This window comes from Hyperoodon ampullatus (genome assembly GCF_949752795.1).
Source record: "Hyperoodon ampullatus genome assembly, chromosome: 14".
Lineage (NCBI taxonomy): Eukaryota > Metazoa > Chordata > Mammalia > Artiodactyla > Ziphiidae > Hyperoodon > Hyperoodon ampullatus.
The window spans coordinates 66,129,869-66,155,399 of NC_136927.1; the positions used below are offsets into that span (position 1 = coordinate 66,129,869).

The window sequence follows — 25,531 nt, forward strand, 5'->3', positions numbered from 1 at the left end:
GAGGAAAGAAATGTATCAGGGATAGTGAGAGTCAGTAAATCTAAAGCAGTGTGTAAAGGTCACCACCAGCAAGCCTTGTAGAGAAACAGAGATAAGGAGAACGTGTATTTGCATTCTCACTACTATATGGGTTAAGTGAGCCAAGAATACAGTAAGAAACTTACCAACTGGATCAGAGGCTACCTGAAACTAAAGGGCACTGGAGCCATTCCAAAGAAACGTGATAAATGCTGAAGATACTAAGAAAAGTGAACAACAAATGAACCACATGGCAATTAGAGATGAAATGACCTATCCAGCTCCCCCTTGAAAGTCTGAAGGGGAACTTGAGCAGCAAAGTTTGAGATTAAAAAAAAGAGAAGGAATGATATTGGTATAAAAGGGGTAAAACTGGCTTAAGTGCTAATGTAACTTCCCAGGAAAAGCTGTTACGTATAAATTGCTCCCCCCACTCACATTTTTTTAAAACACAAAGTGTAGTCTGCTACACGTACCGTTCTACACTGTGCTTTTCCACTTAAAAGTATGGTAGAGGTCGTCATTCCTTATCAGGATATATGGAGCCATCTCATTTATTTATTCTACCTGTTTTCCCACAGGCTTGCTAGTACAAATGATCACTTTTGATTTTTGCTAATTTGATAGATAAGAAAGGGGATATCACTGTGGGTTTTTTTTCTTATTAGAGAAGATGAGATTATTAACGTTTAGAAAACTTATTTGCTTTCATTTCAAAGCAATAAGAGCAATACAAGCATTTGTTTGCTTAAATTTTATTTATTTTTATTTTTTATTTAACATCTTTATTAGAGTATAGTTGCTTTACAATGTTGTGCTAGTTTCTGCTGTACAACAAAGTGAATCAGCTATACATATACATATATCCCCATATCCCCCCCACCCCCCACCCCCGTCTTGCGTCTCCCTCACACCCTCCCTATCCCACCCCTCTAGGTGGTCACAAAGCACCGAGCTGATCTCCCTGTGCTATGCAGCTGCTTCCTACTGGCTATCTATTTACATTTGGTAGTGTATATATGTCAATGCTACTCTCTCCCAGCTTACCCTTCCCCCTCCCTGTGTCCTCAAGTCCATTCTCTACCTCTGCGTCTTTATTCCTGTCCTGCCCCTAGGTTCATTAGAACCTTTTTTTTTTTTTTTTTTTTTAGATTCCATATACATGTGTTTGCTGGCTTAAATTTTAAATGAACTCTTCAGCCTTGTGACAACCCACTGTCTGTGACCTCACACATTTTTAATTAAACACACATTATATATATGTTGTGAGGCTGTTCTTACTTTACAAAAATCATTAAAATTCTCTCCCCTATTCCAATGCAAACACCTCAGGGCCTCACTCTTCCAGGTCAGGCGCTGTTTTGGCAATTAACCTCCCGCAGGTATCCTACACTAAGTCTACCACCAGGTTATTGAAAACCCCCAAATGCATCTTATAATTCCTTCCTCTTTGGCTTTTGAACACACTATTCCCCCTTCCTGGAATGATCCCCTTCCCCAAAAAATCTGAAATGTTGAATTTTATCCACCCTTCAAGGCCCAGCTGGGATGCCTCCACCTTGAAGCCTTCCTTGATGCTCTCCTGCCTTTGAATTCCTCTAGTCCCTAACGGGGCCTCTCCTAAGATACCCTGACATGGTAGAAAGAGGAAAGCTTCAGAGTTAGATACACGTGGCTTCAAATCTCCCTTGATATGTTATTAGCTGCTGGCCTTGTATAAAACAATTCATTCTTCACCTGGAAAGTGGGACTAATACAATTCCCATTATGAGATTATTAGATTGAATTGTTTAACGTACATAACACGTCTGTCTGAAATCTGTAGACGTTCAATGAAAGGTATCAATAGTTCTTATTACTTATCCCTTTTTACATGTGCCATAGCAGTATTTCTGTACATCTCATCTCTCCACAGAGTGAGCTCCTGGAGAAGAAGGGCCATATCTTATATACATTTGTCTCTCCCAGAGCACTTAGCATGGAATTTTGTAAATTCTGTGAACTGGTTTTTAAGGTCTACAGTCAAAACCAAGCATCCTTTGTCTTCAGGAAAGTACCCACTCTACCTAGCACTATGCAGTGGAAAGATCATGGTCTTTGAAACTTCCAATTAAAGATCCTGGATTAAAATACAGCTTTACTCCTTCCAGAAAAATCATAAAAATAACAGTAAATTTTTTTCTTTATAAGCCATAAACTCATAAGGACAAAGACAACAAAGAAAAGTGACAACAGCAATAACATTTTGAAAGTGGGAAAGCAGAAGGAAGACTGTAATCACTCATTTAACAGACTCAATAAGGCGGCTAGGCTGGCAGTGGGGAAAGTGAAAAAAGTAAGTGATCATGTACCAAGGAGCCTGAAAAGGCCCAAGATTTGTCTGCACCAGTTCTCTCTGTAAGCAGAGGGTAAACATGGTACAAAGGATGATTGGTTGAAAGTCCTGTTTAGTAAAGACGTAACATCCGGGACTTCCCTGGTGGCGCAGTGATTAAGACTCTACGCTCCCAATGCAGGCGGCCCAGGTTCACTCCCTGGTCAGGGAACTAGATCCCACATGTGTGTCACAACTAAGAGCTCACATGCCACAGCTAAGGAGCCGGCGAGCCACAAGTAAGGAGCCCGCCTGCTGCAACTAAGACCCAGCACAACCAAATAAATAAATAAATAAATATTTAAAAAAAGACATAACATCAGGAAGACATAACAATGAAAACAGATGAAGCAAAATGAAACAGAATTGAAGAGAGAAATAGAATATTCAACAACAACAGTTTGCAACTTTAATACCCCACTTTCAATTAAGGATAGAATAACGAGGCAGAAGATCACAAGGAAATAGAAGAAATGAACAACACTATAAACCACCAGACCTAACAGACATCTACACAACACTCCACTTAACAGCAGTAGAATGAATACATTTTCTTCTCAGTGTACATGGAACATTCTCTGGGATAGACCATGTTAGGACATAAAACAAGTCTCAATAAATTTGAAAAGGAATGAAATACTAAGAATATCCCCTGACCACAGTGGAATGAATTAAAAATCAATAACAGAAGGAAATGTGGGAAACTAAACAACATACTCCTAAATAATAATGGATCAAAGCAGAAATCACAAGGAAATTAGAAAATACTTTGAAATGAATGAAAATACCTTATAGGATGCAGCTATGTTAATATTTAGAAGGAAATTTACAGCTGTAAATTCCTGTATTAAAAAAGAAGAAAGATCTCAAATTCATAGCTAGCCTTCCACCTTAAGAAACTAGAAAAAGGAGAGGAAACTTAAAGCAAGCAGAAGGAAGGAAATAATAAAGATGAGAGTGGAAATAAATGAAAGAGAGAATAGAAAAAGAATGGGGAAAATCAATAAAATCGAAAATTAGCTAGACTAACCAAGAAAAACAAAGATAAAACTCAAGATTACTAAAAACAGGAATGAGAGAGGAGACATCACTATCAGCTTTACAGAAACAGAAATAATTATAAGGGAATATTATGAATAATTATATGCCAACAAATTAGATAACCTACATGAAATGGACCAGTTCCTAAAAAGATGCAAACCACCTAAAGTGTCTCAAGAAGAAACAAAGATTAAATTAGTAATATAAAAACTTTCCATAAAGAAAAACTTTGGCCCAGATGGCTTCACTGTGAATTCTGCCAAACATTTAAAGAATTAACAGCAATCTTTCCAAAATTCTTACAAAAAATAAAAGGGAGAATACTTCTCAACTCATTCTCTGAGGCCAAGTATCACCTTAATACCAAAACCGCACAAAGACAACATAAGAAACGTATAGACTAATATCTCTTATGAATATGGACACAAAAATCCTTAACAAAATACTAGGAAACCAAATGCAACAACATATAAAAAGGATTACACACCATGAGCAAGTGGAATTTATCCAGAGAATGCAAGGCTGGTTCAACATACAAAAATCAATAAATGTAATACACCATATTAAAAGAATAAAGAACATAAGTCACACATACATTTCAATAGATACAGAAAAAGCATCTGACAGAATCCAACACGATTTCATGACAAAAGTGCTCAACAAACTAGGAACAGAAGAGAGCTTCCTCTACCTGATGAAGGACATCTATGAACAATCCACAGCTAACATCATACTTAATGATGAAACACTGAATGGCTTCCCCTAAGATCAGAAACAAGATGAGGATGTCCACTTATCACTTCTATTCAACACTGTACCAGAGGCTCTATCCAGGGCCTAGAAAGCTCTGCTTAGGCAAGAAAAAGAAATAAAACATAGCCAGCCTGGACAGGAAGAAGTAAAACTATGTCTATTGCAGATGACATGATCTTGTATGTAGAAAATCCTAAGGATCCACAAAAAAACAATTAGAGCTAATAAATTAGTTCGGCAAGGTTGAAGGATACAAGATCAATATACAAAACTTAATTGTATTTCTATACATTAGCAATAAACAATTCAAAAATGAAATTAAGAAAGCTTTCCATTTATAATAGCACCCCCAAAATAAAATACTTAGGAAAAAATATAACAAAAGAAGTGGGAAGACTTCACTACAAAACGTTGCTGAAAGAAATTTTAAAAGACCCGAATAACTGGACAGGCACTCCATGTGCATGGATTGAAACAGTATTGTTAAGATAGCAATGCTGGGCTTCCCTGGTGGCGCAGTGGTTGAGAGTCCGCCTGCCGATGCAGGGGACACGGGTTCGTGCCCCGGTCCAGGAAGATCCCATATGCCGCGGAGCGGCTGGGCCCGTGAGCCATGGCCGCTGAGCCTGCGCGTCCGGAGCCTGTGCTCCGCAACAGGAGAGGCCACAACAGTGAGAGGCCCACGTACCGCAAAAAAAAAAAAAAAAAAGATAGCAATGCTCCCTAAATTGATCTACAGATTCAACACAATCCTTATCAAAATCCCAGTTAGCTCTTTTGCAGAAATGGATGAGCTGACCCTAAAATTCATATGGAAATGGAAGGAATCCAAAACAGCCAAAACAATCTTGGTAAAAAACAAAGTTGGAGGACTCACACGTCCCTATTTCAAACCTTACTACAAAGATACAGTAATCAAGACACTGTGATACTGGCATAAGGCTAGACAAATATCAATAGGATAAAAAGGAGCCTTCCAAAATAAACCCTTACATTTATGGTCAACTTGTTTTCAACAAGGGAGCCCAGACAATTCACTGGACAAAGAAAAGTCTTTTTTAAAATGGTACTGGGACAACTGGATTTTCACATATAAAAGAACGAACTGGTACTGCAACCTCACACCATGTACAAACAATTAGCTCAAAATAGACCACAGACCTAAATGTTAAGAGCTAAAACTATAAAAATCTTACGAGAAAGGATAGGAGTAAATCTTCATGACTTTGGATTAAGCAATGGTTTCTTAGATATGACACTAAAAGTGCAAGCAACAAAAGGAAAAATAGATGGGATTTCATCAAAATTAAAACTTTTGTGCTTCATGTAGAAAATAAACTTATGGTTACTGGGGGGGGTAAGTTGGGGGAGGAATAAAGTGGAAGACTGGGATTGACGCATACGCAATACTACATATAAAATAGATAACTAGTAAGGACCTACTATATAGCTCAGGGAATTCTACTCAATACTCTGTAATGGCCTATATGGGAAAAGAATCTAAAAAAGAGTGGATATATGTATAACAGACTCACTTTGCTGTACACCTGAAACTACCACAACATTGTAAATCAACACTATACCCCAATAAAATGTAAACAAAACAAAAAAAGATGCTTTCATTAGGTTAAACAAACAAAAATAAATAAATAAATAGATAAATAAAAACTTTTGTGCTTCAAAGGACACCATCAAGAAAGTTAAAGACAATCCACAAAATGCAAGAAAATATTTGCATTTCATATATCTAAAGATCTGTATCAAGAACATATAAAGAAATCTTCAACTTCATAATAAAATGATAAATAACTCAACTAAAGAATGGGTAAAAGATTTTAATAGACACTTCTCCAAAGAAGATTAAAAAAATGCAAATCAAAACCATAATGAGACACTAGTTCACACCCACTAGGATGGCTATAATCAAAAAGACAGACAACATCAAATGTTGACAAGGATGTGGAGAAGCTGGAACTCTCATGTTTTGCTGGTATGACTGTAAATGGTGCAGCCACTTTGGAAAACAGTCTGGCAGTTTCTCAAAATGTTAAACACAGCTACCATGTGACCCAGCAATTCCACTCTTAGGTATATACTCAAGAAAACCGAAAACATATGTTCATGTAAAAACTGGTATATGAATGTTCATAGCAACATTTTTCGTAATAGCCCAAAGGTGGAAAACACCTAAATGTCCATCAACTAATAAACCGAATGTGGTATATCCATACACCGAAATATTATTCAGCCATAAAAAGGAATGAAGTATTGCTACATGCTGTAACATGGATGAACTTCAAAAACATGCTAAGTGAAAGGAGTCAGACACAAATGCCACATATTACATGATTCCATTTAAGAAATGTCCAGAATAGGCAAATCCACAGAGACAGAAAGTAGGCTAGTGGTTGTCAGGTACAGGGGGAAGGAGAATAGGGAGTGACTGTTAAGAGGTATGGTGTTTCTTTTTGGGGTGATGGAAATGTTCTGAAATGAGATAGTGCAATGTTACACAACTCCATAAATATACTAAAAACCACTAAACCTTAAAAGTCTGAATTTTATGATATATGAACACTTAAGACCCAGCAATTCCACTCCTAAACTTACACCCAAGATGGATTTTTGTACGAATAAAGCAGGAGGCATATACAAAACTGTTCACAGTCATCCAGCAGTAATGTGGATAAATCTTGGCAATTTTAAGTGAAAAAAGTTTCCCAAATTACATCAGCATAATATCCTTTTATAATTAGAAATATGTACATAATGTAAAAGAACACATATAAATTCAGTAACACTATCATAAAGGAAAACAAAGGGCTGACAAAAGATGATAGTTTCCTCAGGGTGAGAAAAGCAGGGGGACAGGTTAATTCAGAGTATCATTTGGTTAGATGCAGGTTACTGTCAAACCCTAGCTTTTGCTTTGGGTGGTAATATCTTGGGTGCTTATTACATTATTAAAAATAACTAGCTAATTAACTAAATAAAAGTGGGTTATGTGCATGACCAATGAATGATGAGGGTGTATTACAAACCAAAGACTATGATCATTCTAATTATCTGCACCTGTGGTCCAATGGGAACAAAGCATAAAGCAGCCGGAGCTCCAGATCCCTCCCCTGCATTCTGGGGGACTTCCCTTTTCCCACCTCAGAAGAAGACTGACGGTCTATTCTCTGGAAACAATAAAACACAAGGTCTTTGATCTGGAAGACCACAGGCCCAGATGGGTAGATACACCATACTGAAAAGTGAAAGTTTAAAGCCTGAATGTTGAGGCTCTCTGTCTTTTTCTGAACTTGGCTCCAAGAATACTAACATTAGTGTCTGGTGTGTAACCTCAAAGCTTATCTGGGGAATCTGACCAGTCCCAGAGAAGAGACCTAAAGCTGCTGACATCAGGGGCTCCCCAAGGAAATGGCCCAGTCTAATCACCCAAGGGATAAGCCTCACCTGGTGTACACAGGCCTTTCAGTGATCCACCCTTATAAAATTCGGACAGACAGGGATCACTAGCCATTGGGCAAAGAACCTAGGCCAGTTATCCTCAGCCTCAGATCCACTGTTCTTTGTAGTACTGGAGCTAGAATGCATAAACATTTTCCGTTTGCCAGTCCCTTTTTAAAATTTAGCACAGGAGCCACTGGCTCAAGGTGTCAGGAATTCTCGTAGAAAAGCTGTAGCTGCACCCTAGGCCCAGGTTCTCCCCCATCCAGCTGCAGCTTCTGGAGCTTCTGCAGCTGTTCAGACCTTATTTTAGACAAATGTCTCCCTCATCTGGTGAGTGGCTCTATGGACCAGTTACAGCCCTTACCCTCTGGCAAGTTTTTTCACTCCTGCCTGGTTGTACTTTCTGTGGAAACCTTACCTTCCTTGAAGAGGCATGACTGTCAGGCTTGGTGGGGGTGGGCCCAACTAAGTCCACAGTTCCCTGAGTGTCCACATGCACTCTACCTAGGAGTAGCTGCTGGTTTCCACCTGCTACTTTTAGACACCTGAGAGTCCTCTTTCACCTCTCTGAGAAGGAAGCAACCTTCTACTAGTTAACAATATTCTATGTTAAATTTTCTCAACTCAAAGTGTGTGGTTTCTCTCTCCTGACTGGACCCTGGAAACAGCCCACAGGATGGAGAAAGTGTGACCTGAAGACTGCTGAGATGAGTGTCACCAGGCCTTCTGTATGGCAAGCCCTGATTCTTGGGCTAAATTTTTTTTTTTAATATATTTTTGGCTGTGTTGGGTCTTCGTTGCTGTGCGCGGCTTTCTCTAGTTGCAGCGAGCGGGGGCTACTCTTCATTGCAGTGTGGGGGCTCCTCACTGCAGTGGCTTCTCTTGTTGTGGAGCACCGGCTCTAGGCATGTGGGCTCAGTAGTTGTGGTTCGTGGGCTCTAGAGCGCAGGCTCAGTAGTTGTAGAACACAGGCTTAGCTGCTCCGCGGCATGTGGGATCTTCCCGGACCAGGGCTCAAACCCATGTCCCCTGCACTGGCAGGCGGATTCTTAACCACTGCGCCACCAGGGAAGCCTTAAATTTTTTTAAAAAGGAAAGGAAGTGCCTTCCTGCCACTATCACCTTGCAGTGTCCCCCCAGTGGCCCTTACTTAAAAATTCTAACACTGTCACTGGGTAAAGGGGAAATGTACAGAAAAAGAAATCTGTCGTGGCTCAGCTCTGAATAACATTTATATGCTAGTGTAAATGCTGGAAATTGATCTAATCCAAATTACATTATAGTGGGAGGATGGAGCGGTGGAAAACACAAACGTGTGTCATGGGGTCGGTGTGTATGTGTATATGAGAGAAATCATCTTTCATAATGGAATGCCAACAGATAATGCCTACAAATGAAAAATCAACAAGTGGAAATATATGCATATTTAGAGACATGGAAGCATATGTCCAAAAAGACACATACAAAAATGTCCATAGGAGACTTCCCTGGTGGCACAGTGGGTAAGCCTCTGTGCTCCCAATGCAGGGGGCCTGGATTTGATCCCTGGTCAGGGAACTAGATCCCATATGCACGTCGCAACTAAGAGTTTGCATGCCACAACGAAGGAGCCCGCCTGCCATAACTAAGACCCAGTGCAACCAAATAAATAAATATTTAAAAAAAGAGAAAAGAATGTTCATAGAAGCTTTATTTATAATAGTAAAACAGGGCTTCCTTGGTGGCCCAGTGGATAGGAATCTGCCTGCCAATGCAGGAGACACAGGTTCGACCCCTGGTCCAGCAAGATCCCACATGCCGCGGAGCAACTAAGCCCATGTGCCACAACTACTGAGCCTGCGCTCTAGAGCCCGCAAGCCACAACTACTGAGCCCACATGCCACAACTACTGAAGCCCACGTGCCTAGAGCCTGTGCTCTAAGAAGAGAAGCCACCGCAGTGAGAAAGCCTCGCATTGCAATGAAGAGTAGCCCCTGCTCGCCCCAACTACAGAAAGCCCACGTGCAGCAACGAAGACCCAACACAGCCAAAAATAAATAAATAAAATTAAAAAAAAATAATAAATAAATATAATAGTAAAACAAAAACAAAAGATTGGAAACAACCCAAATGTTCATAGGAACATTCATGGTATATAACAATGGACTGCTACACAGAATAAAAGAATGAACTACTGATACATACAATGACATGGTTGAATCTCAAAGACTATACCGAGCAAAAGAAGCCAGACCCAGAAGAGTGTACACTGTAATTACTTTTATATAAAGTTTAAGAACAGGCAAGATAATGTATAGAGGTAACAGAATAGTGAATACCTTGTTTGGGGAGGGGGATTATAGCGATTAGGAAAGGGCATGAGGGAAACTTTTGGGGATGATGGAAATGTTCTGTAACTTGATTTGGTGGTGGTTACAAAGGAGTATATGTATGTAACATAAAAGGTCACTGAGATGCACTTATGATTTGTGTCCTTTACTATATGCAAGTAAATACCTTAATTAAAGAGGCAAAACCCAAAAGAATCAGCTAAAAGAATTAATCTAAGAAGAAGGAAATAGGGTGGCAGATTCTTTGTAATAAGCCCTGCAGAACATCTCTACTCTAAAATATGTGTGAATTTGTACCTTTGATAAAATAAAATCTCAATGAAAGAAAAAAACTATGGGCTTTGGAGTCAGCTTGGCCTGCATTCAAACCACTTGCCATCTGGACAATGGTGGCAAGTTATGCTGCCTCTCTGGCCCTTAGTTTCTCCATTTTAAAATAAGTCTAATAGAACCACATGAAAAATAACTGAGTTTGTACCTAAAAGTACTTGTCAAAGTGCTTTACAGAGAATGAGTACTCAGTAAATGCTAATTTTCTCCCCACCAACCATTTTCCTTCAGTACAGAGACTACAGTTGAGCCCGCATTACTCCTATTTATATTGTTTTTATCTCCCCAACTCCAGACACCTCACAGCTCCCCAAACTCATTGCTCATTTATTGCTTCTTCATAGGTCATCTGTGATGTTTTGATTTATAATAATAAATATGTGTCTGGGGGGCTTCCCTGGTGGCGCAGTGGTTGAGAGTCCGCCTGCCGATGCAGGGGACACAGGTTCGTGTCCCAGTCTGGGAAGATCCCACATGCGGCGGAGTGGCTAGGCCCGTGAGCCATGGCTGCTGAGCCTGCGCATCCGGATCCTGTACTCCGTAGCGGGAGAGGCCACGGCGGTGAGAGGCCCGCGTACCGCCCAAAAAAAAAAAAAAAAAAAAAGAAGTATGTGTCTGGTCTTCATCCCACTCCTGGCACAGAGCTCCTAAAATGCTTGGAATTTCCAAACTGATGAGATTGATATCTTTTTTTGATATGAGATTGATATCTTTTTATCTGCCCTAAAGGTATCTTTTTTTGTTAACGATGTGATTTTAGGAGAGCCCCTAAGTAACTTCTAGATGGAACCAGCCCCTGTGAGTAGAGGGTGGGAACTTTCAATCCCACCCAGTCCCCACCTCCGGGGAGGGGAGAGGAGCTGGCCATTGAATTGATTACCACATAATCATGCCTCTGTAATGAAGCCTCCATAAAACCCCAAAAGGACGGGACTGGTAGAGCTTCCAGGTTGGTGAAGGCGTGGCGGTTCTGGGAGACTGGTGCACCCTAGAGGGCATGAGAGCTCCGTGCCCCTTTCCATATGACTTGCCCTATGCATCTCTTTCATCTGGCTGTTCCTGAGTCATGTGTCCTTTTACAATAAACCGGTAATCTAGTAAGTACAATGTTTCTCTGAGTTCTGCTGAGCTGCTCCAGCAAATTAACTGAACCCAAGTAGGGGGTTGTTGGAACCTCTGATCTATATAGCTGGTTGGTCAGAAGCACAGGTGACAACCTGGAGTGGCAACTGGTGGCTGAAGTGGGGGAAGGGGGAGCAGTGGTGGTGGCTTGGTTGTTAGGACCGAGCCCCCATCTTTTGGATCTGACCTATCTCCAGGTAGACAGTGGCATCATTGAGCTGAACTGCAGGACACCCAGCTGGTGTCTGAGAATTGTTTGGTGGTGAAGGAGAAAACACACATTGTAATTGGTGTAAGACTTCTGTTATCCAACTCACTTTCTCTCTGAAAAGAGGACTGGGATCCCCTCTTTCACGTAACAATTATCCATATAATTGTCATTTCCTCCGTGGACTTGTTTCCTCACCAGTAAGACATGGGGTTTGAACAAGATAATCTCTAAGGTTCTTTCAGCACTAACATTCTTGGTTTCTTTTTCTCTGAAACTTCTATTTCTGTGAAGCCCTTCCCAGACCTCACTTTGGCTCCAGACATGCTTGGTGAAGCACATAATGTTGTCAAACATGAACAGATGGCATCTGCTCACAGGGAACAGGTCGGCGGTGGGGGCTGCCTTCTCTCCTCTCTCCAAATGCCGAGAGCCACGTGGCACTGAGTTCATGCCTCTCCCCTAAGACTGGCCTTTGCTGGGCCACGTGCATCTCACACGGCACTGAAAGTGGTAACCCACTGGGATCAGGTGAGTTCTGGGGCACCCCTTCTTTCCTGAGGTGAGTAAGACTTTGCACACAAGCCAGTAAACACACCCCTCTCCTGGCTGGCACAGGCACTTACCTGCCCAAAGTGATGAGCCAAAATTATGTCCACAACATTGGTTGTCAAGCCCGAGAGCTACAAAGATAAAAACTTGGTGTCAAGGGAGTTAGCATGGGTAAAAATTTATCAAGCTGTGCACTTTCTTGTATATATGTTATCCTTCAACAAATAAACAACACAACTCAGTGTCACACATTTTCGTGAGATGGTGGTCCCAGGAAACCTGAGAACAAGGAACAAGTCAGAAAAAAACGAAAAGTTTTCCTTCCAGGGTAATAATATAGCCTGCTTTGAAATAGGTGGCTAGAAGAAATGCTGCCATTACTTCTTTGAAAACGTGGGACCGAGAACTCACAGCTATTAGCTGCTTCATTCCTGCCTGTATTTCCGCAGTTACGCTGGGTTTACAGTTAATAAGGAATGACTTACAACTACTCCCAAGCCATCCAAAAGAAAAAATGATTTTTCTCTTTCTTTTAATTTTGCTATCTTCGTTTCAATTAGTGGGAGGAAATTGCTATGTTTACAGAATGTTCTTGCATTTTGAACATTTTTCTCCTAATTTTTCCCATCTCAAAACTATGCACATCACAGTCTAATAAATGCATCAATCTGTGTAAATCTGCAGACTGTTAGTCTATTTTCAGAAAAATTTCCATCTCAAATTATGTTGCTGATTTCCTTAAGCCTTCCTTCTTTGTTGATTTTATGCTCAATTCCTACTGCTGCCTTGGATCAGAGGTGAAGTACTGAGTTGGGGGTGGAGATGGACAAGAGGAAATCAGGGGGACAGATGTGGATATGGGTGGAGCAGGATCATGTAGTCCCAGAAAGATTAAGGAAGAAAGAAGCCCAGAAATCTTCACATGGGTTATCAATGATCCACAGGTTATACATTAAAGATAATAAGAATTAATAACCTATTTCATTTCATGTTTAATACTCATAAGGTCATTCTAAAGCTTTATAAGAATTTTTACTAGGTTGTATCACGTTATTAAGAGTGTTCAGGTAAGTTTTAATGTACCCACATCCTAGATAGGAATTAAAACAAATTTTAAATAAGTCAGGTTGTAAGAAAGAATTTCCATAGCATCTGGCAATAGCATTGTTAATATATTTCATCCAAAGCTAGGAAATACATCATTTCTCCAGAAGTTAAATGTGGGGAGGAATGGATAAACTTTTTAGAATCTGGTCTGCTGGCAGGTGGAATAGTTTAATATTTTAAAGTAACTATGAAAGCACTACATATTTATCATAGAAAATTAGGAAAACATAGAATACATAAAATAAAAATAAGAATCATCTGTAATGCTACCAGCCAAAGATGTAACTACCGGTAGCAAATTATTTTCCTTATAAATGCATATATGTATTTAACAAAATTTTATTATCTGTTTTTTTAAACATGAGAATTTTCACATTTCCTTAAATAACCAAAAAAACCCATAAGTTTTTGGTTGCATAGTATTCCATTCGTGACTGAGACTCACAATGATGAATCAAAGAAGCAAGATACACAAGAATATATATTCTATTATTCCAAGTATATGAAGTTTAAGAATATATAAAACCAATCTATGGTGGTAGAAGTCAGAATAACAGTTATTTCTGGGAAAGGGAGGAAGTATTAAGCAGAGAGCTGGAAATATTCTGTATATTGACTAAGTGGTGATTACATGTGTAAACATTCATCAAGCTATATACTTAAAACTTCTTGCCCTTGACCGTATGAATGAAAAAATAAAAATAAAAACCAGATAAGCCATTTTGAGAAGGGACCAAGAGATGAGCCAATGGACACTGGTCTTACTTTGGAAGCTGCCCAGTCAATCCAGCCTTTGGCACAAGGGTCAACGTTAATGAGCACGAGACCTTCCACGAGCTCTGGGTGATTGAGCTGAAACAAGACAAAGACAACAGTAAAGAGCCCCACTCTCAGCTTCTTCTAAAAATACTGCAGCATGGTTAGTCACCTCTTACAAGGCCTCAATGCCTCAGAGTTGAAAGTAAGAAAGGTCAGAGAGGTGCTAGGGAGGATATTTAGAAAAATAGCTCTATAAATCTAGCTTAGCATCTGGAAAACCAGCTTCCTAAATTACCATCAGATGATCTCGCCTGGCAAAGATCTACGGGGGAGATGGTTTTTATTTCCACAGCAGAGGACGGCACCTGCTATCTCTACAGTTGTTTAGCTCATGGTGGGTCTCCCCTGCTGGGGCAGTGCCCTTGGGACTACATGGCCTAAGGGGCTACTGAGGCTTAGACTGGCTATTTCATACTCATACACCTTGTCCCCAAGAGCAACTTCTTAAGTTTTTTTCTAAAACCACATGAATTGGTGATACCACCCTCCAGAAGACCACCCTTCACCCAGGAGGCATTTGGGAAAGAGTTCCTTAAATAGAAATCAATAAGAACATTTCTATGTAAACTAAAAACTTTCCAGCTTACTTTTTCCCCTCCGATTATGCTCACTATAGAAAATTTGATAAACAGAGAAATTATAAAAAGCAGAAAATAAAATCTCATATTATCTAACCACACAACATCAATCTGTTAGTATTTTCATGTTTTCTTTCAGTGCTTTCCTATGCCTATGACAAACTTTATGTGCATCTGTATTCTAACCTTTTTGTTAAGGTTATGGTGTATGTGAATTGCATATCATTACAAGCTCTTCTTACAAAATTTTAATGGTTGTAAGAAATTCCACCATAAGTATTCTCTGAGAACTATTTTTATTGATGATATCTTGCCCTCATTTGTTATTCTTCAGGTGCTATAAGTACAAAGCAAGGCCTTATACAAACCTGTATCTGTTGACAGAATTTATAGAAAAACTGACATAAGATTCACAACAGTTCCTTGTCATTTAACACAGCAGTAAGAGCTGTGACCTAGGCAGTGCCTCAAGGGTGTTGAGACTAATCCTCCATGTACTTACTGCAAATCTGCTGAGGATGTAAGCTCCAGCTCCAACTCCAACCCCAATGATGCTTTTCAGGCTGTGAATGGGACACACCAACATTGACAGGGTTAACTCATTTGGAGGTAGGATGGCATAATGAAAAGAATGCAATTGGGTTCAAATCTGGCTCTGATGCTTACTGGATGTAGAATTTGGTCAGGTTTCTTTAACTTCCTGAGCCTGGGTTCCCTACCTATAAAACAAGAATATGACCACCTACTTCTAAGTTGATTTTAAGGATTAAATGAAATATGACTAAAACCTGGGAGTCATCCTTGACAGCTCACTCTCCTAATACCTCCATATCCAACCCATCAGCAAATCTACCTTCAAAGCATTTCCATCTGCCTTCTCCTACTCCATTCCATCCCCTGGGCAGTATCCAGTACCAAGCTATCATTATCACTTGCCTGATTGTTGTAACAGTTTAACTGGTCCCTTGCTTTTTCTCTTTTACCCCTCTCTAAACCATTCTCTCCACAGCTGGAGTAATTTCTTTTTAAAAATGTAAATTGCTTTGCTGATGTGCAATTTACATATCTAGAGTGATCATTTTAAAAGACTAAATTGGATAGCACTTAAAACCCTTCGGTGTTTTTTTGTCTTTTGAATAAAATCCCAAATTCTTACCTGATCTGTGAGACCTGTGCAACCTGGTCCTTGTCTATTTCTCAGATTTCACCCTGTGACTTTCTCCCACTTGCTCACTTGGCTCAGGCCTTTTGGACATATTCCTTCTGTCTGGAATCCTCTTGTCCTGGCTCTCTGTTTAGGTAACTCCTTTTTATCCTCCAGGTCTCAATCTAAAGGACTCCTTCTTAGAGAGGTAATCCTCAATTAGCCTTATCTGTGTACACCCTGCCCTTATTCTCTATCACAACATCCCCACTGACTTCTATAGCACGTAAGTTGTGACTATTTGTTTGCTTACTTGTTGTCAATTATTTCCCACTCCAAAATGTAAGCTCCACACTCCACGAGGGTAGTGACGATACTGTTTTGCTCATCGTCACATCCCCCAGATCAGACACATAGTAGAAAGTGCGAAAAAACAAAAAACAAAAACCATGTGAAAGAACTGGAGAATGAACTTACTTTAAGTGGGTGAGAACAGGAGGCAGCATTTCGGCCAGCTCATCCATTGTCGGATACTGGTACCTGAAATCCAGAAGGATACCTCCCGAATTAGAATGTATCACAGTTCCCCATCACTAGAACAGCTAGAAAAGTACAGGGTTCTTAGATAAAAGCATTCCCTTTACCAAAGGCTCAAAGGAGGTGATGTGGTACCCGGCAATGATTGTGGCATGCTGTGTGACTCTCTACAACTGCCACACTAAGAGGAAAGTAAAAAACAGACAAAAAACTCCTACGTGTTTCTATAACCTGAAGAGCAATCTCTGGGACGAGAGGAAGCCATTTGAAAAGAACAGGTAATACGGTTCTCTCCAGGGTATTTCCAAACCCCTAATAACCACTTCATTTGGGGTTCAGGCTCAGTAAACTTCTAGCAGTAAGAGTCAACCTACTGCTCTTGGTCTGCTGCTTAGGTTTAGGCAGCTAAGTGTAAAATTAAACAAAGTTTTACTGGGCCTAGGCACACAGTTGCAAATCCTGGGCTCCTCATCATAGAGGCTGATTTGTTTTACTTAGGCCTAGAATAACCCAGTTACTTTATTATTTGCTTTTGAATTTGGTTCATGATCTAAGCCACTGGATTCTAAGATGGTCAGGCAAGCCCGAAACTGACCCAGACCAAGAATCCAAGAAAAGTAGGAAGTGTCCATAGAAATTACAGCATCAAAGATGGAAGGGATCTTCAAACAACCCCCTACATATAGGGCAGGATCTGCTCTACGTTTGACAGGGACGTCAGCCTGCCTCTGCTTGAAACACTTCAAGCACTGGAGTGCTCTTGAGCCATTTGTACATAAAACAGAAAAAAGGAACTGGATCTAAATCTTGTTGGATATAAACTGGTCACCGGCCAATTTGTGTTTAAGAGACAGAATAGCTTGGACGTAGTCAATAACATAGATTCTGGAGCCAGACTGCCTGGGTTAAAATCCCAGCTCTATTACTTATTTGTTATGTAAGCTTGGCCAAGGTACTTAATATCTCTGGGCCTTAATACCCTACCCTGTACAATGGGAATAACCGTAAACCTATCCCATAGGGTTGTAAGGATTAAATGAGTTAATAAATGTAAAGTATGCAATGCAGTGACAAGAATACTGTTTGAGTACTAGGTAAGTGTTAGCTATTATTCTAACACTGCAATGGTCTATTTCACAGCAGTCACTGGCAAAGGCAGCTCTGGAGATGAGTAAAGGAGAGGGGAAGAATTAGCATTCCACAGCTTGTGTTTTCATTCCTCCTCCAAGGTCTCCTCAATAATTATGCTGTCCAGGGAAGAGTCAGGGAGACTGTGACTCCACCATGCAAAGCAGGCTTAGGCTGAGGCTGAGAGCTCCATGTCCACGTCCAGTTAAATGCACCTCCAGCTGACAGGGCAGCCTCCTCCAAATAAATGGTTATAGTGATATTCAAATTCCTGTCACCAGATTGAAGGTAAGGGTGGGAAGGCGCTCCCAGGAAGCTCAGAGGGATCTGAGTTCGGGCCTAGGTAGTTGGGAGTTTCAGGGAGGGACACAAAAATGACAGATTTAAAACAGATGAGGAAGGAGACGGTTAAAAGACAGTGAGAAGTGGGTGTTCCAGACACTAATGCCTTGTGATTGGCTCCCATTCATGGAGGGCCATTCCTGGATATGGGGAAACACGCAGCTTTCGTGAATAGACTGTACATAGTCCTCTCAGAACAAGGAGAGAAAATATGCGGATGGTCGGTTGACAAGTATAACCTGTAGGCTGTGCTAAAACCAGCTTGGAGGGAAGCACACGGCCACTGCTCCCGCTGGAGCTTAGCCGTTTGCTCTCTGAGTGCGTGTCTTCCAGAAGGTCTTGCTTGTGGTCTTACCCAGCTGGGAAAGAGGGTGCACCTTCCTGCTGGCCTGGGGCATCAACGTGACAGACGGCAAAGTGCTGGGTGATCTCCTGCATATCCTCAAAGTTAAAGAATGCATTGAAACAGGATTTATCTGCAAGAGCAAAACACTCATAAGTCACAAGCTCTCCATTTCTCCCCAGTTTTCCTCTACTCAATCAATTCCATATCATCGTCCTCTTTCACCCCCTTTTAATCACTGTCTCACTAAAGTGAAGTGTCTGAACAATCTGTCTGATTCAAGCTGCCCTAAAGGCTGACTACCAGACATCTCAACAACTTGAAAAGGATAAGTAATCCTCAATTCTACAGAATGTCTACAAAGAGGAAACCAATCCTGGTGTTTCACAGAACAGTCTTACACCCATAATACTGCCATTTTTCATGTATCTTATTCCCCTACCTAACAGAGAGATACTGACCATATCCCAAGAACCTGGCCGAAGTGAGTATCTTAGGCTGCTTACAATCACCATGTGGAAGACCGTGTCTCTTGGCAAAATTGCTGGGGTGCAGGGAGGGGTTTCTGCTTCAATTTCTACCCTGCTGGTGGAACTGCTTAAATCCCTTCTCATGCTAAAGAGGCAACAAAAGCTCCAGCACTAGACTATAACTTCAAATGCAGGCCACCTCTGAAAGCCAGAGGAGCGTGAAAGAAAACACGTAGACTCTGTATGCCTGGGGCTAGGGCCAGAATCTTATATTACCATCTAGCAAAGTCCATTTAAAGTTACTTATATGCTAACACATATATATGGAATCTAAAAAAAAAAAATTGTTATGAAGAACCTAGGGGCAGGATGGGAATAAAGACGCAGACCTACTAGAGAATGGACTTGAGGACATAGGGAGGGGGAAGGGTAAGCTGTGACAAAGTGAGAGAGTGGCATGGACATATATACACTACCAAATGTAAAATCGATGGCTAGTGGGAAGCAGCCGCATAGCACAGGGAGATCAGCTCGGTGCTTTGTGACCACCTAGAGGGGTGGGATAGGGAGGGTGGGAGGGAGGGAGACGCAAGAGGGAAGAGATATGGGGATATATGTATACGTCTAGCTGATTCACTTTGTTATAAAGCAGAAACTAACACACCATTGTAAAGCAATTATACTCCAATAAAGATGTTAAAAATTAACTAATTAATTAAATAAAGTCACTCATGACAGGCTATAATAAGAATACTTTTACTAATTTATTAAAGAGCTCACAACAAAGTTAAGTTCAAGCTCTGAATTTTCTAACCCGAAATATGAAAAAACCCAAAGCACAGATTGTTTTTTTAAAAAAAACTAATTGCAGTTCTACTTTCTTAACCAGTTCATCATATAATCTTCAGTCCTTTAGCAGATATGACACAAAGTGAGATATAATCCCAGTACCCCCCAAAACGCATTCAACTGCATACTTCCCAGGAACTTTAATTCTGCCATTAACATGTAGCAATGAGGAGGGAAGGTTAAGGCAGAGAGGAGAAAACCTATGGTTTATCAGAATACCGGGGTTTCTTGTGTGTTTTAAAAAAATATACAGAGATTATGTATTATAATAAAATAGGGAAGGTATAAAATCAAATACATACGATTGAGGCCAATGTCATGATACGTCAGAATAACTGGTCTGTTTCCCTTCGGTAGGCCTCTTACAGTGACGTGGACCATACCGTGAGTTGTTTCTACATCATGTTCCTGTAACAAGAGAACATAAAGGTCTCAGCAAGGGCAGAACAGACTTCCCAGGTTACTGAAGTTTCACAATACCTAGTTCACTGCTGTTTCCCACTAGCTGGGGCAGGACACATCGCTGAATTACAAGCCAACTAGAGGGATGTTGTATCATACAGAATATTCCTACCTTCCGGATAAACAAACAAACTAAGGAAAAATGTACCTTATCTACAAAGCTCACTTTCTTTTTTTTTTTTTTTTTTTTTGCGGTATGCGGGCCTCTCACTGCTGTGGCCTCTCCCCGTTGCGGAGCACAGGCTCCGGACGCGCAGGCTCAGCGGCCATGGCTCACGGGCCCAGCCGCTCCGCGGCATGTGGGATCTTCCCAGACCGGGGCACGAACCCGTGTCCCCTGCATCGGCAGGTGGACTCTCAACCACTGTGCCACCAGGGAAGCCCCTCACTTTTTTAAGTGGGGGAAGCCAGGGATCTGTTGAGAATGTATTCGCAACTGGCTATGGCAAGGAGATCAGCGAGTTGAGTGAGGAGCCAGGTAAGACCTGGGGAAAGGAAAGTCAAGGAAGCAGAAGATGTGAAGAAGCTGCTGGGTAAAAAGGCAGAGGCTTCAGAGCCTCTAAATGCATGTTCAACAACTGATAATTTCAACAGCACCTATGGGTGTTTCTGCCTAAAATCTCTCCCCTTCCCTGGGAGCTGCCCTTCTGTGTCATCCATACAGTACAGGAGTGGCTCTTGGCCGCCTTGTCTGTAGACTATAACCTTATGGCCATGGCTCACTGGAGTCACGTGGGCATTTGGTCCATGCTAGGTCAGCATCCTTCCCTGAGAATTTGTAATTGGGACTAAGATTCCATCCTCAGCTTGGTTCTTCTCTTGAAAGGAGAAGTAAACTTGGGAGCTTATAGTAGGCATTTCCACCACTTTAATTCCTGGTTCCGGCTGTGTGTGCTGTTAAGTTCTGAGACATCCCCGGATTGCCTCTGGTTTAAGCAATTTGGGTGGGTTTGTTCCCTGCATCCTAAAGGGTCCTAACCAAGGCAATGAGTAAAATTTAAGATGCAGCCAGAGCAGAGCTCAGGAACTGAATAAAGCTAGAACAAGATGAAATCAGAGCTACTGGGACCAGCACTAAGAGTGGTTGGGTAGAAAAGAAAGAGACTCTAGAAAAAGTAACTGAGATTTATTCTAGTCTTCTTCAACATCTATATTTCTTAAAAATGAATTATCACACCTAGCCTAGTGAATTTTTGCTGACAAAGTCTGTACCTATCTCAGGAAGTGTTATAGTAGCTGAGACAAAATAACTCTGTCAGTGAGAATCCCAACAAAGGCAAAGCACTTCCAACTTAATTTCCTATCTAATAATGAACCTCATCAGAGCCTTGGTTTCTTCTCTCACGTGGGGCACAGAACAATCTTACACTAATTGAACGTCAGTATATCTCAAATCATGGGCTGCAAGCGAGCAGGTATCTCTCTAGCAAATCAAACCACAAGTGACTCAATATTTCTGCTATTCTCTATTACTGCTTGCTACATCCTCTTCAAAGGCTTGAAAAGGGGGAATAAGAAATGAAGGAGAGAATCAGGTACTGTGAACTGGCTATGAAATAAAGTACAGGGTTTGGATGGGAGGAATATAAAGACATAAATTCCTGTTGCTGTATAAGCATTTCTCACGTGGTAACGTCACTTATTGAGGAACCCCCTCCACCACCATCATCAGGCTCATTCCCTAAACAACTACGTTTCTACTGAACCCCTACTACCAGACCCTGGACTGAGCTCTGGGCACAAAACAGTGAACAAGAGAGATGTGATCCCTGCTCTCACAGAGATTACATTCTACACAGGGAGGCAGACAATAAACACACAAACCAACCAACCCATAACAATAGCCTGTGATCAGAGCTGTGAAAGAAATAAATAGGATGCTGTGATGGAAAATTGAAGAAGAAGACATTAACTCTATTAGCAGTCAGGAAAGTATAAATTAAATTCAATGAGATGCAATTTCATACATACCAGAATGGCAAAAATTTTTAAGTCAGATAATGCCAAGTGTTGGCCAAGATGTAGAGAAATAAGAACTTTCATACACTATTGGTAGGCATGTAACCTGGAACGACTACTCTGGAGAAAAATTTGGTAATTTCTAGTAAAGTTAAGAGATGTCTACCCTACAGCAATTTTACTTTTAGGTATAATCTAAAGCGATTCTCAAACACACTCACACAGACAAAAAGATATGTGCAGATATATATACATATACACTGAGGCCTTATTTATAATGTCAAACAATTGAAAGTAGTCTAATTAGTCATCAGTAAGGAAACTGATAAATTATGACATTCATATAATGAGATGCAGACCAAAATGAATGAACTAGAACTATAAGCATTAATACACAGAGAAAATCTTGAAAAAACAATGCTGAGTAGAAATGCAGAAGGATCTGTATATGATATATGACTTACATATGTAGATTTTTAAAAAAAGCAACACTATACAGATTGTATATGTTTACATATACATAGATATATATATATTTAAAAATATTTATTTATTTAGTTGCGCCGGCTCTTAGTTGTGGCATGCAAACTCTTAGTTGCGGCATGCATGTGGGATCTAGTTCCCTGACCAGGGATTGAACCCAGGCCCCTGCATTGGGAGCTCAGAATCTTAATCACCGCACCAGCAGGGAAGTCCCTACATACAAATATTTAAAGTATAAAAACTTGGAGAAGGAATGTACACTAAAGTTAGGACTTGATTCCTTCTGGGAGGTGATATATTCCGAAAATGAACTTAAGGAGGCTTCGATCTCTCTCATGTTTCATTTCTTGAGAGAAAGAAAGAATAAGGAGGGAGACAGGGAGAAACCAGCCCCTGCCAGATGAGTGACAATACAGGAGAACCCAAATTGAAGAGAATGCGCAACCATCTGTCATCTTGACAGTCAAGTTGCTGGAGCCTTCCTGTGTCATATCTAAGCCTTCAGTAGAGTCTTGCATAAATATCCTGGCTTGGTCTCAGCTGTGCTACTGAGAACTGAGGAAAAAAACAATTTACACTTTGGCCCTAGGGTTAGCAGGACCTCCTAAGACCTGGTAATTGATGGGGATAGTGTGTGCAGGAAAAGGGAGGGTGCCAAGTGGAGGGTGGGGGATAGTGAGCTGTCAGGGAAGTTCAGAAGGATGATGAAAAGGGGGATAAAACAGATGGGGCAAAAGAGAACACATTTAAAAAGCAGACGAGGTGGGCTTCCCTGGTGGCACAGTGGTTGAGAATCTGCCTGCTAGTGCAGGGGACACGGATTCGAGCCCTGGTCCGGGAAGATCCCACATCCCACATGCCGCGGAGCAACTAGGCCTGTGAGCCACAACTATTGAGCCTGCGCGTCTGGAGCCTGTGCTCCGCAACAAAGGCCGTGATAGTGAGAGGCCCGCGCACCGCGATGAAGAGTGGCCCCCACTTGCCGCAACTAGTGAAAGCCCTTGCACAGAAACGAAGACCCAACACGGCCAAAAAATAAATACATAAATAAATAAATAATAAAAATTAAAGAATTCCTTAAAAAAAAAAGCAGACGAGGCAATAGGGCAAAGTAACTACTTTGTCATCATTTCATAATCTGGACGAAATTCAGAGTTAAAATCGGCTTACAAAATTTCAACTTTTTACGGAGATCTTAGCCCCTACCTCCCCATAATATGCCCTCAAATTGTGTAGCGACCAAAGTACCAAAAGGCCAAGTCCTGGGCCCTATCTGTCAATCCTGTTGCCCTATTTGGAGCAACCCTTGATGGTCAGTATCTCTTATGGTTTCTCTTCATTTTCAAAGTAATATGAAAAGAAAGGAGACACTCACATCCATGTGGATTTGTAAATATATCCTTTGTGACCTTATATGTGAATGGCTTGACCAAGTCTCCATCTGGAGATGAGTGTGCAGAGACCTTGGCTATGGAGCTGATTCAGTGGTCAGGCCACTGCTGGGGTGATGCTGCTGCCACCTTTCTGCTTTAGCCAACTATAAGCTGCTGCACAGGCTGTTTCTCCAGTTACCTCACCCTTCACTCCAGCATTCTAGAGGGTGTGACTGCACAATGAAAGTGTCCAATAGGCTCTGGTCATAGATCTTTCCCAGCATTCTCTGATTACTTACCACCTCCAGGACTATGCACTTTTAAAACATGATCCTTTATTCTCCAGGCTTATAAAACCACCTGAAATCGTATCGGTCCACAACACACAGAATCCATCTTAGACTGCCTCTCCCTCTTAATCAAAGATGTAGTTGAGAGATTAGGATATTACCATTAATTGATAATAATCAGTGTTCACCTTTTTTCTGAGTCCTTTTCCTTCTGCTAAATGTGCAATCACCAGAGTTATTACAAAATCTGACTTGTCATACCTCTCTGAACTTCGTTAAATTTTGATCACATCATGTGTATCAGTGCTTCTTCCTCTCCCTGGCCAGTCTGAAACAGTTTAGGTAAACTTGTAGGACAACATACTCTTGGAAATGTCAACATTCTTATTAGTATGAGTTTTATTCTGTTTCTAATAAGCAGGCTACTGTATAAGCCTTGGGCATAGTTTTTGTTATTTATTACATAGGAAATTTTAATATAATGCCCCCACTGCCTTACCCCTGTGTAGTGGTATAAAGTTCATTTGCATGACTTCATTTAATCCCATAGTAAAAGAATCCACCTCCACAATTACTCAGCCTTTCTGCCTATGAGTACATCATATTTTCCTTCTTAAAGTTCTATAATACGTTCTCCCTGACTCCAGCCTCAGCTCTCTCCCCTCTTACCTCTTAGATCTTTCAGCCTGGTTAAATCAATATTCTTTGAGACATTGACTTTTACTTTTCAATTACCCACACTCTCAGACTTCCTACAAATCATGCTCTTCTTGTGAAAGCTTCTTCTGCAATATGTCAACATAAAATCTATCTTTTCCTATCTGTCTTTTCAAAGTCGACTCCAATATCTTCTTCACACAGCCTTAGCTAACAATGAAGAGAAAAAGAGTGAATGACTATTTAACCCACATGCAACGGCCCAGAACACCTTCAGAACATGGACTCTCTAGTCCAGGTAGGAAGGGGTCCAGGTTTGGCCAATTCAGACACCCCAATCTCTGGCCACAGTGAGCAGTCCAGGGATATGCATGTGATCCCCACACACGTGACCCATACTAAGCCAATAAGATTCCTCCCCTAGCCTTTTCCCTCAAGTTACAGGTAAAGATCTCTTCTCTTAGCAGTGAGGCTGCTGAGCTGGAAGGATGTGAATTTTGGACAGTTGGCAGCCGTCACGCCCATGCTATGACAGAGCTTGTCAGAGAAATAAACCCTCTAGTGACAGGGGAAAAGGGAACTGAGACTGGGGGTGGTGATAAAAGGTCTTAACTTTTTCTATAAGATTCTTTTTTTCTCCCCAAATGAGAATAAAGTCACCTCTATCTTTAGTACTTAATCAATCTTCCCCTTACCCCCCACCCCCCACAAAAAAACCCCAACAAAATCAAACCAAAAGGGGAGACTGATTCAAGATGGTGGAGTAGGACATGCTCTCACTCCCTCTTTCGAGAACACCTGCATCA

General features: G+C 41.0%; 1 protein-coding gene across 2 annotated transcripts in view; it reads right to left on the reverse strand.

Annotated features, from left to right (window-relative positions):
• Nucleotides 1–20,309, reverse strand: part of NDRG3 (NDRG family member 3) — a 32,516-nt gene extending 12,207 nt beyond the window's left edge. The window contains exons 1-6 of one of the 2 annotated variants that reach the window (XM_079720182.1): nt 19,804–20,309; nt 18,195–18,315; nt 16,310–16,372; nt 15,191–15,251; nt 14,057–14,143; nt 12,259–12,315 (exon numbers count right to left, since the gene is read on the reverse strand). In XM_079720182.1, coding sequence (XP_079576308.1) covers nt 12,259–12,315; nt 14,057–14,143; nt 15,191–15,251; nt 16,310–16,372; nt 18,195–18,315; nt 19,804–19,882 — 468 coding nt within the window. In that variant the 5' untranslated portion in view covers nt 19,883–20,309. The remainder of the gene's footprint in view (nt 1–12,258; nt 12,316–14,056; nt 14,144–15,190; nt 15,252–16,309; nt 16,373–18,194; nt 18,316–19,803) is intronic. The other variant, XM_079720183.1, reaches the window with a different exon arrangement.
• Nucleotides 20,310–25,531: the final 5,222 nt, after the last annotated feature.